The following is a 14,119-nucleotide window of genomic DNA, read 5'->3' as shown; positions in this document are numbered from 1 at the left end:
GCTGTGGAAGTGTGAGTGAATGACGACTGGTTGAGGCAGCCTCACCTGGCAGAGTCTGATTGGACTACGGGGCTGGGTGAGGCTGCACATCTGTTGCGCATTGAGCAATCAATGTACAACAGGTTAAACCACCTATCTGTACACACACTGGGGGAGAGATCTCTTGCATGGCAGTGGAGCACCCGTGCCATGATCATGAACTACAACTTTAACTTAAAAAAAGAAACCCGATTGAACATCACCACCCTGTGTCCTTTTATGTTTGGAGAAGCACAGAAAAGTCTAGGTGGAGTGTGGTAGCCACGTATGTGGTGTGTACAGCATGGATGTTTGCTTCAATGGCGCTCAATGTGGGGCCTCTCCAGACTGCTGGGGACCCAGAAGGGCTGCCCAGGGACGCACTGGCCACCAGCGGCAATGGACAGACACCTCCCAGCACCAGCCCTTTCCCCAGCAGCGCGGTGTGGAGGCAGCACAGCGACGGCCACAGGCAACCGTCTGCGGCTAGTTGCCCCTGCACCTAGCCCGCAGGAGCCCAGGCCTAGCCACCCCTCGGCAAGCCAGCACAGGGGGGGCAAAAGGCCCCATGCTCCACGAGGGAGATGGGGAAAGGCCCTGTCACCCTTGGAGAGAGTGTGGCCCTACCACGGGCTGTTCCCGGCCCTCCGAGGAGCTACCGCCACAGCCCAGCTGAAGCTCAGCCCCGTCCAGACAGCCCCGCAACTGCCATGTCCGTCGACACCTCAGCAAAGCAAGGCAGCATCCCAGGCCTCCGGTCTGCAGGATGGAGGGGGAGGCTGGGTTGGTGTGCAACCCAGGTGGTGGTGGGGACAAAGGGGTTTGGTTTTTGTTTTGGCTATGGGAAAAAGAAAGAATCCAGATTTTTTAACATCAGCGTCCTTTGTTTGGACGATCCCAGAAAGGTCATCTAGGTGGAGTGTGACAGAACATTTGCAACATATCCAACCTAGTTCATATTACATTGCCGTGGTACAAGTAGACACTGGCTTGTAGCTCTGACATTACAGGCCTGTAATGTCAGTGCTACAAGCCAGTGTCTACTTGTACCACGGCAATGTAATAGGCCTAGGTCTATGAATGTAGTTGACCATGAATGCAAAAAGGACTGTTAAGACATTTAAAGAGACAGTTGACTTCATGTCCTACAACATGTACAGTGACCATGGTGACCAGGCCAGAGCTGTCCAAAAATCAACCATGGCCCGATTTAAATAAATGTTGCTTCTTTGCAAAATGGAAATACCACCTGGCCCATAACACAGTACATGTCAGTTCAGGCCACCTGTAATTGGTGAGGGGGTATTCAGTTGGTTGAAATCTGCAACCTCACCACTACTAAATTATAGCCACTGGACCTGTGGAATTCTCTGTACTTCATAAGAAACCCGTAATACAAACCCACTTTAAACTATAAACCTATACTAACAATGTTTTTATTAAACCCTTTATATATTTCACACCACAAAAACACTCACAAGTGATTAAGGACATACAATTTAAAGACATTTTATTGTACCACATTTAAACAGCATATATTAAAAAGCATATATATAACATTTAAATTAAAAACAGAATAAAGCAAGCAGTACAGTGGAGTGACAAAAACATTTAGTCCGCCAAAGCCAGGCCTCTTGTTAGAAACACGCTTTACATCCCTACAGAAAAGGTACACTGCCATCATGGTCCCTTGCGACAGGCTGCTATTAAGACTCACAGGGCACACTCAATGCGTTTCAAACAAACAGCTAAATTTGACACGTTAATTTATTTTCTCGTTCCTTTTATATTAAAAATACGTTTTCTGAAATTTGCCCAACTGAATGTTAAATGTCGATAAAGCATCTAATTAAGTTGATAAATTGAACCTTCTGTAAAACCAGACTTATTAGTAAAGGCAATTCTGGAGTTACAAAAATGATTTACAGCTATATTTTGTCGTTCTAATGCCTCTTTACGCAAACTTATTGAGCCCTGTATCAAACACCAAACCACCTTCGACTGAAGTTGGTCCTAGACTAAAATAATACAAAAAAGAAAATTCCCAAAACAAACAACTTTGGTTTCACTTGAGATTCTTTCTAAATTGAAGCAGGAAGGAGGTTTCCAACGAAACCGCGGTAAACCGAGCGGTTAGCGTTTGTGCTTAAGGTGCAGTCAATACTAAGAGCATTCAAGCAAACATTCTCCCGGGGCCATCCAAAGTGAAAAAATGAAGTACCAACTTAACAACGCAAACGTATGCTTTTGCGTTTAAGAAAACCCTCAGAACAGACCTTACAGTATTGCTGTGTTTGAAAAAAATCGTACGATGCACACACCCTTTGCGAGCAAAAAAAGCTACCGGAAGCTAGCTAGCTACCTAGCTAAGGACGCTAACAAAACTGTGCTTGTGATGTGTGTCCTCCAGATTTCCTCAAGTAGCAGCACAACAGCCGTGATGCCTCCTCCCCTGCCATCTCACCCCAGCCTTTATTCACAACTCAATAACATCCTCTTCAGAATACCCCTTTTTAATGTCTCTTCCTTGGCGTGTCTTCTTTCAACCTGCATCGGAGGAGGGGGGGAGGGGGGGAGGGGGGTGATGACGAGGTGGGGGGGGTGGAGGAAGAGGCGGGTCGGAAACCGGCTGTGGTCACGACTACGGATGAGATGTTGTGGTCTACATGGACATGTGCTCAGGAAGTACGTAGGAGATGTCGTCCCAGGGGTGGCGGTACAGGCCCTGCTTCAGACGCTTCTGGTCCAAGTAGTGGCCTGGAGACACAAACACAGGCGTCATTGATCTGGAGCATGCACAACTTGTGTCGAAGTAAAAATTTGAATGTATTGATACTACTGCCATGTATGACTGTTTGATTAAGTATTAGTGTATCCATTGAAGAGCGAAATTGTAATAAATAAATAAATATATTTTTTATATATATATATTCTGAACTTGTTTTTGGTGACATCACAATTAGGAGTGTTTAAGACAGACTCACCGATAAAGCCCATACTCCGGCCCAGCACGAAGATGCCGTTCAGTGCTCCGATCTCCACAAACTCATCAGCCTCATCCCTGCAAACACAAAGCCAGACCCCAAAACCCTGTGAAAACCAACCCCTACAGCACACAGTCAAGTCAACCGCAGCCGTCTGTTCCACTGACTGGTATAAATGTCAGCCTGTGAAACCGAGGTTCATATTCAGACAAATTGGTCAGAACTATTTCACATAAAAATATTTGCATTTTTCACGGGTGAAACTAATTATCCATGCAGCCAATACATTTTGCCAATGATAAAACAGTTAAAACAGAGGAATACTGGCCACTTGGTGACCGAAGGAATAACAACAACATGGTCCAGGTGTAAAGAGTAATGCAGGTCCAGAAGACCTCGTCTTTTACCGTGTGAAGCCCCCACATGTTCTCAGCAGGTCCACAAACGCTACTCCGATGAAGCCATCTACGTTGAGGATCAGGTTGGGTTTCTGGGATGGGAAACGCAAACCAAGGTCAGATATGCAACTTCCATGAAGCACCATGAGCCCAAATCACCAGTTCTCCTATAGGTGGCGATAGTGAGCTTGGTTCACAATGACAGTCTGGGGTCTAAACGCTTCAATACTATATTCACTATGGTTTTCCCAAATCGACACCTTTGTCCTAACCATCCATGGAAGGAGGGACACCTTCTGTGTTTCCTCTCTCTTGGTTTTTTTTGGGGGGGGGTTCCTTGTCCTTCAAAGGCTTAAGGGGCGTTGTACCATGGAGGCATGTAAAGCCCTTGGAGATAGTGACTGTTATAAGGGCTGTAGAAATAAGGTTGGCTTGTTGTTGAAGACCTGAAGGTCCTGCATTAACTGGGGTATAAGAAGTGGTTTCTAGTGGCGTGATGGAGCAGTGGCAAGGGCGTTTGACTCCCAGCAGTAGGGTACTGCCTCATCCTATTTGACTATGAATTGACCGATCTGATCGGATAAAAGCCTCCGCTGAGATTGACTATCGAGTTTTGGCGCATCCATGAGAGCCGGTCGCGCCCCTTTTGACCACTGAACTGACCTTGGAGGTGGTGATCTTCTCTACGTTCAGAGCGTAGTCAAGCATCTGTGAGGCCGGGAAGTTCTGCTTGACAAAGTCCTTCAGGATTTGCACTCGCATGTCTGGGTTGTTGATCTAAAAATGAAAAAAAGACACATTTAAAAAAAAATAATACACGTCTACTCCATATTTACATTACCAAAAATCACCAGACGTCACTAAAACCAGTGTCTCTCGGTGACCTGTAGACAAACATCATGTGGTGAAAGAAGAGCCAAATGAATGACGGTAGATTCCCACCGATTTGACCCTGTGTCCGATGCCCATGATGAGCTTGCCGTCCTTCTTCATCTTGTTGACGAACTCCATGGGCAGCATGCCGCTGTCGAACGCCTTGCTGAACTGCTTGGCCGCCGCGTCCAGGGCACCCCCGAAGCGATCGCCCTGGAAGACGGTGGCACACGGTGTGAGAGTGGACGGCTGGTTGGTAGTGACAACTGGGAGCTGAGTGAGTGCGGCGGACTATGGTTGTTGAGTGAATGCGTGGATGAATGGTGTTGTTGACTGTGGTGAGTTGAGCGAGTAGGGCTGACTATGGGGAGGTGAGTGAGTGAGTGAGTGGGGCTGACAATGGTGAGGTGAATGTGTGGTGCCGACTACGGTGAGATAAATGAGTGGATGAATGGTGTTGACTATGGTGAGCTGAGTGAGTAGGGCCGACTACGGTGAGGTGAGTGGGGCCGACTATGGTGAGGTGAGTGAGTGAATGAGGGGGGAATTGACCATGCTGAGATGAATGAGTGAACGAGTGGTGCAGACTATGGTGAGATGAATGAGGGGGGAATTGACCATGCTGAGATGAATGAGTGAATGAGGGGGAATTGACCATGCTGAGATGAATGAGTGAACGAGTGGTGCAGACTATGGTGAGATGAATGAGGGGGGAATTGACCATGCTGAGATGAATGAGTGAACGAGTGGTGCAGACTACGGCGAGACGGAGACCGGACTGAAGGACTGGTGGTCGGTTTGACCGTGAGTGAACAGGTCAGTACTCACTATGGTGAGCAGGCCGGAGGTGAGGCAGGAGATGAGGTCCTTGCCGGCACGGGCGCAGACGATGGTGTTGTGGGCGCCGGAGACGGCGGGGCCGTGGTCTGCCGTCACCATCAGACACATCTCAATGAACTGGCACGCGTAGCGGGGCAGTCTGGGGGGAACACAACCATAAGAAACTACATTTACCACAACCCCTTGGATAAGAAACCCTTGAACCCACAGTAAAAAAAACATTTACGTTGTGGCAACCCGGCTGTGGGCCCAGCCGCGCCCCTCTGGAAGCCCCAGGGGGGGGCGGCGGCTGGTCGAGGCAGTCTACCTCCCATTCCCACCAGATGGCGCCAGTGAGGTGCATCGGTGCCGGTGCCAATTAGTGAGATGCAGAGCAGTGGTAGAAGCAGGGCCAGAATAGCCCTGCTTCTACCACTCGGTCAGGGCTCTCCCAGGGTGAGGGTTTGCATGCGGAAAGACCGGAGAGATCCTCCTGGGTGACGGGATTCCTCCCCGGAGGGACGGGGGGGCCGTCGACGCCTCCCAGGTTTTGGTTCTTTTGTGAAAGTTATGATTGGTGTGAAGAAAAAGTCAGCTCAGAACCGTGTGCTGACTGAGGGGGGGGGGGGGTAGCTCACAGCTCCAGCCAAAAGAGATTGGGTAGCAGCACTGTGGTACGGCGGCGCAAGTGTTTCCCCCCGGTCCCGTTCTCCCTACCTGCGCTGGAACCAGAGGAGCCCGAGCACGCCGCCCAGCCCCATCTCCTCCTTGAAGACCTCGGTGATGGGCATGCCGGCGTAGATCAGCTCCTGGCCCCGCTCGTCACAGATGCTGGTCATGAAGGAGGCGGGCTTACGGATCAGACCCAGCTCCTGGGCCGAACGCAGAGGAGGAGGAGGAAGGTTAGGGCGTTGTGCCGAATGTCTTGGGAGACTAGGGTAACACCAGCCTTAGGTAGAGACTTTCAAACTGCGAGCTACAGAGATATATCTGCAGGTCTACATTCCATGTAAGTTTCATTGGATCGTTCGTCTTTTTGACGAGGAGAGCCCTGTATGAATTAATATATACCATGGAGAAACAATCATCTAAATTACACACACTATTGAGAATGCGTTGCTTCTTTTACTGCACTAAGTATTTGATTGGTCCATGGCCAAAGGTACCTCCACAAGTGGCTGACTGCATGAAAAGGTTTGGGTACATTTGATTAAGCATTCTTTCCTGGCTGGCCCTTGTAATCTCTGACATTTTGGGCCACATGTTTTGTACAGGTAAACCATATGAACCTATGCTCACTCAAGAAGAATGAATATGGGTTTGCTAATTTGGCGGGACACCGTCTAGAACTCAACAAGTTGGCGTCTCACCCTTGCCCAGGAGTAGTCCATAGGCACCGTTGGGGGAGGGACCTCCTGTGCTGGTACGATGGTGCCATTGGTCACCAGTTCGTCATACACAGTCCTGTATTGACAGACACAGTGTCACCAAAGCAACGGGACAGAAGAAGAAAAACCAGACGCATGCCTTGACGTGGGCCGTATGACGACGACGTGTTGTATGACTCACTTGATGACGTCTCCCAGCTCATCAAAGCTCTTGGGGACGTAGGCGCCAGCGTCCCGCAGGGCCTGGTTTTTGGCCACTGCCGTTTCTGAGGCCTGGTTAGCACAGGCTCCCGCATGGCCAAACTGAACCTACAGGGGGCAGCAGAAAACATATGGCATCAATAACACAGTTCAAAAGAGGAAAGACAAAATGTTGACCAAATTCCAGCTTGCATTGTTGCTTAAGTTTTTTGTCTTCTTAAGCCATTTGCTTAACAACCATGTAAAGTCGACATGCAAAGAGAGTGTCCAGAATGGCTAGTTAGATTGACAGCTATATTTAAAAAGAAAAAAAAAGAGAGAAGGAGAAAGATACACACATTCTATATCAACGATGACCAAGTCAATGCCGGGAGTCAAATTCCAACAGTGGCTTAAAATTCCTATCCAACAATGACTTTACAATCCCTATCCAACAGCCAAGCCATAGTCGAGAGAGTCCAATACCAACAGTGGAAGCTCTGAACTCCTATCCGTACATTGTGGGGGAAACCACAAAGCGCACCTCTGAGGAGAACATGGTGGCGCAGGTGCCGATGCACCAGCACACGACAGGCTTGGTGATCCGGCCTTCCCCGATTCCCTGGCAGATCCTGTACTCCTCCGTTCCTCCAATCTGGAGCCGGGAGGCGGGGGGGGGGGAGGGGGAGGGGGGATGGACATAAGCCAAATCAGAAAAAGGTCTCGGAAATAGTTTTGAAACCACGCGTTTAAAAAGTGTTTAGAAGCAACTGATCCAAGGCTTAAATGCTTCAGGCGAATGCAGTGGGACACAACTGGTGATGTGACTTGCAGCGTTTTACAGTTTTGTTGTTTCAATCGTCTCAATCTATTAATAAATTGATGAAAATGTTTCAAGCAAAAAAACGATTCAACTGTACCTCTCCAAGCACCACAATCATCTGGACCCCCGGTGTGTCTTGGTAACGGAGGACGTGATCCATGAAGGTGGAGCCGGGATACCTGCACAAGTGAGAGTTTCAGGATACCTCTACACCAGTGGAGGCTTCTCCAGTGAGGAGAGGGAGGAAGATCCTCCTTAACATTGTTGAGAATAAAAAAAATGTAGATTGCCCAGACTACGGTAATGAATTAATGCCCTTAAATATGACTACTTTAATGCCTTTGTATATGTAATGTTCGTTACCCTGGGTAAAGGGACATTAGCACCCCCTATCGCCTGTTGACAATTATTGCCGGAGGACGTTCCTCCCTCAGCCTCCATTTACTCCCATTCATTTCTCGGGCACTACTGGCATCCGGTGAATAACATGGGGTTCAATGGGTTCAACATGGGGGAGAGAGGAGGTAATTCCTCCTCTGAGTGGGTGGGACTAGCTAAGGAATCTGAATTGCGCCAACGTCTATTCATGAATAGGTTGGAGCCCTGGCTGCGCTATGAACCAATAAGCAGGAGCCCTGGCTGCGCTATGAACCAATAAGCAGGAGCCCTGGCTGTGGAGCAGCCCGGAGCGAGGGGTTATCCCCCCCAAGTCTAGGCTACGAGAAGAGAACCAACAAGCCTCTCAGTCGTATGCCTTGTTTCAACCGAGCGGTGCGCTACTGTTCGTTGCGTTACAGTGCAGCTCTGTTCGCTTATATTGGCGTTTCCACTGAGCGGTACTCCTTTGCTTATATTGGCGTTTCCACCACCAAAAGTTGGGCATGGTCCCGAAATAAACGCGCTGAGCATACCTATTTTCGACACTCGTCCGTTGGGTTACCAAACCTTCTGAAAGGGTGGCGAAAACGTGGAGCTACACACGCCGTTATTCTGAAATCACTTAAAAAATATCCTGTTTGGTGTGACCAGGGGCCTCATGTACTAAGACTTGCGTGGATTTCTGACAAAAGATTTGTGGACGCCAAAATCTGGAAAGCTGCTGCGCACAAAAAAATCTGGATGTATCAATCCTTGTGCAAGCATGATGTCATGCAGATTCTCTTTGTACATCCCAATTAACGTGAAATTGAGCGCACATGCATGAGCCCGACTCTCTGCCCAGTCTCCTCCCTCATTTAATATGCTAATTAGTATAAATAGGCCTGCAGTAGTGCCCTCGTTAGGAGAAATACATTGTTCCAAGAAGATAGCTCTTGGGAATCCGAATCGGCTGATAAGCCGTCATCATGAGCCAAAAAAAAAATCATAATAGTCGCGGAACACCTGTTCATTTTGAATGCGACCATTCGCAATATCTTCTAACAAGGCCAACACTGCACACACACACACACACACACACACACACACACACACACACACACACACACACACACACACACACACACACACACACACACACACACACACACACACACACACACACACACACGCTTTTATATTCTCATTTATTTGGATGCATGCTGACGATAGGTTGTTCCCATACACCCAAGGTGTCAATAATATGTAGGCGTACATAATTCAAAATTGGCCGACTGGTTCATTGATAGATTGATTTTAAGTAACAATGGCTTGTGTTTACTCCACTCAACATCACATAATAATATTGCAGTCAAGAATTTCACAACAAATACGTGAAGAGAGATCAATTAGCCCAGATATCATGCGTGGTCCGGAAAATATGTAACGTTAATAAATAAGCCATCACTGGAAATAATATTGCTGGGGCTTCCTTTTAATTCCAATATTGACAATTTAGTTTTATGGGTCTGTTTAAGTTTAGCCTAACAACAGTGTCACATTATGCGTCTCGACAACAACAACGCATGATTGAAGTGCATTTAAGATCACGCATCCCTACGTTCAAATCCACTTTGAACTAGCCTCATATTGCAATATTACTTCATGACTCGTGATCGTGTAGGCCTAATGTTGTTGCACTGCATTGCCTCTATGTGCCGCCAACTGACAAAATACAGCAGAAATGTGCGTAAGCCAGGCATTTACTTTGTGTGGAGAACTGCACTCTCACGTCAAGTCAGTCTTTGTACATCCGAATGTTTGCGTGAGAAGTTGCTTACGCAGCTTTTTTGTGCGTAAGCAAGCTTTGTACATGAGGCCCCAGGTCTCATATCTTTGCAACACAAACAGCGAGGAGGATTGACTTGATCTACAAATTAAGTCCCTCAATCTTAATTGGCTTAACACCATGACAATTTTTCTATTGCAGTTTTGCTCAATAAATGTTCTTAAAATACTTCTTCTATACAAAAATAGCTACCTAACCAGTATTTTACCCCTTCAGAAGCATTTATATCAAAATTAGAATATAAAATTAACATACCGTGATATAATACCGTACCGTCTATGCCTCAAATCATACCGTGATATAAATCTTAGTCCATACCGTACAGCCCTACCTGAAACAACTTGAGTCTCACAGACTTATGCCACCACCATACGCTACTAACAGTGCAAGCAGTAGCAGGCCAATGGCAACCAAGCACGCAGACCTTCCTCCCTCACTTTAAAAAAAACCACCAGCCGCCACTGCTCCACACATTTCTAGTTTTGTAAAAATTCTCAAAGCTCACTTCGTTGAAGTCAGAAACACAAAATAAGAAGCCCTCAAATATGAAGAGTGACCATACCTTATTTTGGTAAGATCAAATTTCAGTAAATAAAACTCAACATAAATGATTCAATTGGATGCCAACATGATTGCACCAATTTCCAGTTTTGAAAAAAGGTTCCCCCCCCCCCTGCCATCTTCCTCATCGGTTCCCATGTAAATCATCCCCGACCAATCCAATCACCTGTCTCCCCCGATGGCCACGCCCTCGTAGACGCCGTCGGTGGTGCGGGAGATGATGTTGTTGAGCTCGTTGGACATGCCCCCGGAGCGGGACACGTAGGCCACGCTGCCGGGCCGGTACAGCTTGGAGGCCAGGATGTTGTCCAGCATGCCCCCCGTGTTGCCGATCTTGAAGCAGCCCGGCTTGATGCCTCCCACCTGGGGGGAGAACACAGCCGCAGAGTGGTCACAACACAACCCCGGGGTCAGAGCTAGCTCCATCGAGGGAGCGCTCTGTGCAAAACAACACCGACGAAGGGGAGTGAGACAGCAGCACCGAGAAATGTGTGAAAATAAAAGATTGAAACAGGGTTTAAAATACAAGTAACAACAGAATCACAGAGATTAATTTAAGCAAACACCAATACAGTGTTCTGCAGAACAAGGGGAAGCGACACAACAGGAACGGCACAAATCCAAACTGCCACAGGGATCTTGGAGATGGGGATCACTTTCTGAACATCGTCTTCATGATACAGCCTCTGTATCATGAAGCGGTACTGGCATTACGTACCGTTGCCGGGCCGATGATGGTGACGCCCTTCTCGTCCGCCATCTTGATGATCTTGCGGGTCTGAGCCTCAGGGATTCCTTCAGCGATGATGGCGATGGTTCGGATCTGGAGAGCACTCAGCTTTAGTGGTCACTCAACATGACGACCTAGCTACTGGAGCATTAGTGCTTATTCATGCGTTGTTCAGTGCTCATTATGCTTTAAATGTTAAATATTCATGACACAAATTCCAATGTTTGGATTCAGAAAATTGCAACCAAGGGATCTTGTTCGGTTCACGCCCCTGAATCCATGCCCACTCTTAAAAAAATGTCAGTGATTCAGGGTCTGTTGGCAGATGCTTGTGATAGTGGGCTTGGCTTGGCTTGGATTTAGCACCGAGCCAATCAGCGGGGATCTACAATACAGAACTCTTTCCGATTCCATCTAACGGCATTCCTGGACTGCATTTCTTCGGGCGTTTTCACCGTTTATCCCCAGTGGGGGGGCGGGGTCACCTGTGGGTGCTGCATGGTTTCCATGGTGCTGTCGAACGCAGAGCGCAGCGAGGCGAAGCTGATGAGGACGTCCACATCCAAGTGCTTCTTCATGGCGTCATCCATGCTCTTGTAGACGGGCACCAGGATCTCCTTGTGGCCCCAGTAGAACTTCTGCTTGTGGTCTCCGCTGCACAACACAACCCGTTTATAGTGGAGGAAAATAGCACGTCATAAGAACAAAATTCAGGATCCACAAACTACATTGAGCAACCTGCGACCCCAAGGCGTTTGGTGGTGGCCGGGGGGGGGGGGGGGGGAGGACGGTGAGGAGGACCTACGTGAAGGGGTAGACCATGGCCGCCACCGAGGGCTCGTCCCTGGAACAGACGTAGTCGAAGTCCAGCATGCCCTGCACTGCCCGGGTCTGCATCCCCCACACAATGGATTTGGTGTGACGGCTGAACAGGGTGGTGGCCTTGGCTGGGAGAGAGACGGAGACCCCCAGAGAGATGGTGGAGGGGGGGGGGGCGGGGCGGGGAGAGCAGAAATAAATGAGTGAACATTTTGGGTGGACAGATGACGAGGGAGGAGGGGAGAAGCAACTACAGGACCAAACAGAGCGATGCAGTCAGAGATGGCTTTTGAGAGGGGAACAGGAAAGTATGCCTTGCCCCAGTGTTTGCATGAGCAACAGCATGAGCAACAGCATGAGCAGGTACACATCAGATTGATCAATGCCTAAATAAATCCCACTGCAAACCCAAAACAAAAAAAAAAAAAAAAAAAAAACATAAAAACTGAAGGTGATCATGACTCCAAAGCAACACACTCCAGATGTTTGTGGAACACCCAAGGGATCAGAGAGCATTCCCCCCCCCTGGGTTTCCATGGAAACATGAACATCTAGAACACACACGGCACATGACAACACTGCAGCAGAAATGGGGATGCTGTATTTGAGGACATTTTTTAGATTTATGAACTCGAATTTATGAACTCTTTGGAAAGTGAAATTCAGCTGGACATTATTCCTTTTTTTGTTTCTTTGTTTTAAAGGGCCCACATTTAACCATTTCACAGTTGCTATGGATTATCTTAAAAACAAAACAAAAACATAAAAGCATTTCATGAACACACAGAATGGCTGTAACGTCTGTAGTGTGATTGTGGGCCTTTGCCTGCCATCCAGCCTGCATTCCACCTGGTGTCCAATTTTCTGACACGCTTCTGATCTAGTCCAGGAATTGAAATGACGCCAATGTTCAGCAGTCACGTTTCACTGCCTATAAGTTACAGTATCTATAACTTGCAATCGAAATAGTCCAGGGAATAGAGGGTGATAATGGGCCCGTAAAAAGGTTTCTAAAAGCAGACCGGGTCACACACAGAGGAGAAGAGGTTAAGAGAGAGAGACCCTCACAGCACAAACAAACACTGTGTCTCGCCTGCTAGCATTGCCGTTACTACATTTTAACTCCACTATCTGTCCTAGTTGAAACACGAAAGATGAGACAAATCTAGCAGATTAGTGAGAGACAGAATATTAGAAAATTATCCAGCTGCCCATAACCAAATTACTCTTTAGCAAGGTTTGAAGGCAATTCCCCGATGGCCGATATTGTACATGCTTACATACCGACTGTGACATGCATAATGAGCTTTCTTTCAAAATAAGCCACAGATATCAAATAAAGACCTAACCCTAGTATAAAAGGGATAACCTACACTGACCAGACTGCCAATGGTTCTGGAGAAACATCACCGAACTAGAACTAGACTGATCCCTGCATGTCTCCTAGACCCGTTGCCTAGCTAGGAAGCATCCTAGGCTAGCACAGTGACACACAGCCAGGATAGAGAGAGAGAGAGAGAGAGGCAGGAAGTGGAGAAGGAAGGGTGGCTGCATAGAAGGTAATGAAGGTGTCCCCTGGCCTACCTCCACCGGGGCCTGGACAGGCTTGAGCTTCTGTCAGCCCACGGGATGCAAATGAACAAAAAAACAAACAAATGAGAACAAATAATAACACACTGCCAAGAGTCTAACACAGTCTAGTATATACAAAACACACCATGGCAGAGAGGAGGACCGGTTGCATGCAGAGATCGTCATGCTCTCAAAGCCCCCCCCCCCCCCCGCCCTCAGCTGGAGGGGAAGCAAACTGTGTGTCCAACACAACAACAATTTCAACGCAAGCACCAGTCACTATTGTAAACCGAACTCAAGCACTTTCTATGCATATGCTGTCGGATCACCATGGTCTTCATCGACACCCAAGAAACCTGACCAGGGTGTGTGGTCAGGTTGTGCTCTGGTTGTATTTCTACAACGGCCAGTCTACACTAGGGATGGGCCTTCTAAGTCATTTCCATATTTCAAGAATAGGCTTTGGAAAATGATCACCCAAGCTAAACTGAGGGTGGGGTTTAAGGGGAGCCTTCGTTGATGAATCTGCCTTGAACTACGAGTCGAGGTTCCATCCACAAAGCGTAACGGGAGCTTATCTCCAGTCACAATTTTTTTTGACGAGCTGGCTACTCTTCCCTGCTCTTGTGGAGTCACACCGTACGTGCCAACACTGCTAGCAAATGAGGCGATGTGATTTTGCTGAACTGTCTCTGCGGTTTTCACCTTGTGCTTAATGTGCAAATGGTTAGTCATCGTTAAAGGTTAC

The 14,119-nt window shown here is 47.8% G+C and overlaps 1 protein-coding gene across 1 annotated transcript in view; it reads right to left on the bottom strand.

Moving 5' to 3' along the window:
* Nucleotides 1-1,502: 1,502 nt before the first annotated feature.
* LOC311367069 (ATP-citrate synthase-like) overlaps nucleotides 1,503-14,119 on the bottom strand; it is a 30,401-nt gene continuing 17,784 nt past the window's right edge. The window contains exons 14-28 of the mRNA XM_084485890.1: nucleotides 11,786-11,927; nucleotides 11,466-11,634; nucleotides 10,969-11,073; nucleotides 10,417-10,613; nucleotides 7,581-7,662; nucleotides 7,205-7,315; nucleotides 6,662-6,789; nucleotides 6,463-6,556; nucleotides 5,810-5,964; nucleotides 5,102-5,252; nucleotides 4,343-4,486; nucleotides 4,064-4,177; nucleotides 3,410-3,492; nucleotides 3,003-3,079; nucleotides 1,503-2,775 (exon numbers count right to left, since the gene is read on the bottom strand). Coding sequence (XP_084342016.1) covers nucleotides 2,681-2,775; nucleotides 3,003-3,079; nucleotides 3,410-3,492; nucleotides 4,064-4,177; nucleotides 4,343-4,486; nucleotides 5,102-5,252; nucleotides 5,810-5,964; nucleotides 6,463-6,556; nucleotides 6,662-6,789; nucleotides 7,205-7,315; nucleotides 7,581-7,662; nucleotides 10,417-10,613; nucleotides 10,969-11,073; nucleotides 11,466-11,634; nucleotides 11,786-11,927 — 1,847 coding nt within the window. The 3' untranslated portion in view covers nucleotides 1,503-2,680. The remainder of the gene's footprint in view (nucleotides 2,776-3,002; nucleotides 3,080-3,409; nucleotides 3,493-4,063; nucleotides 4,178-4,342; nucleotides 4,487-5,101; nucleotides 5,253-5,809; nucleotides 5,965-6,462; nucleotides 6,557-6,661; nucleotides 6,790-7,204; nucleotides 7,316-7,580; nucleotides 7,663-10,416; nucleotides 10,614-10,968; nucleotides 11,074-11,465; nucleotides 11,635-11,785; nucleotides 11,928-14,119) is intronic.

This window comes from Micromesistius poutassou (assembly GCF_964030765.1).
Source record: "Micromesistius poutassou genome assembly, chromosome: 21".
Lineage (NCBI taxonomy): Eukaryota > Metazoa > Chordata > Actinopteri > Gadiformes > Gadidae > Micromesistius > Micromesistius poutassou.
The sequence above is the reverse complement of the archived record's forward strand: the minus strand, read 5'-3'. Positions and strand labels throughout refer to the sequence as shown.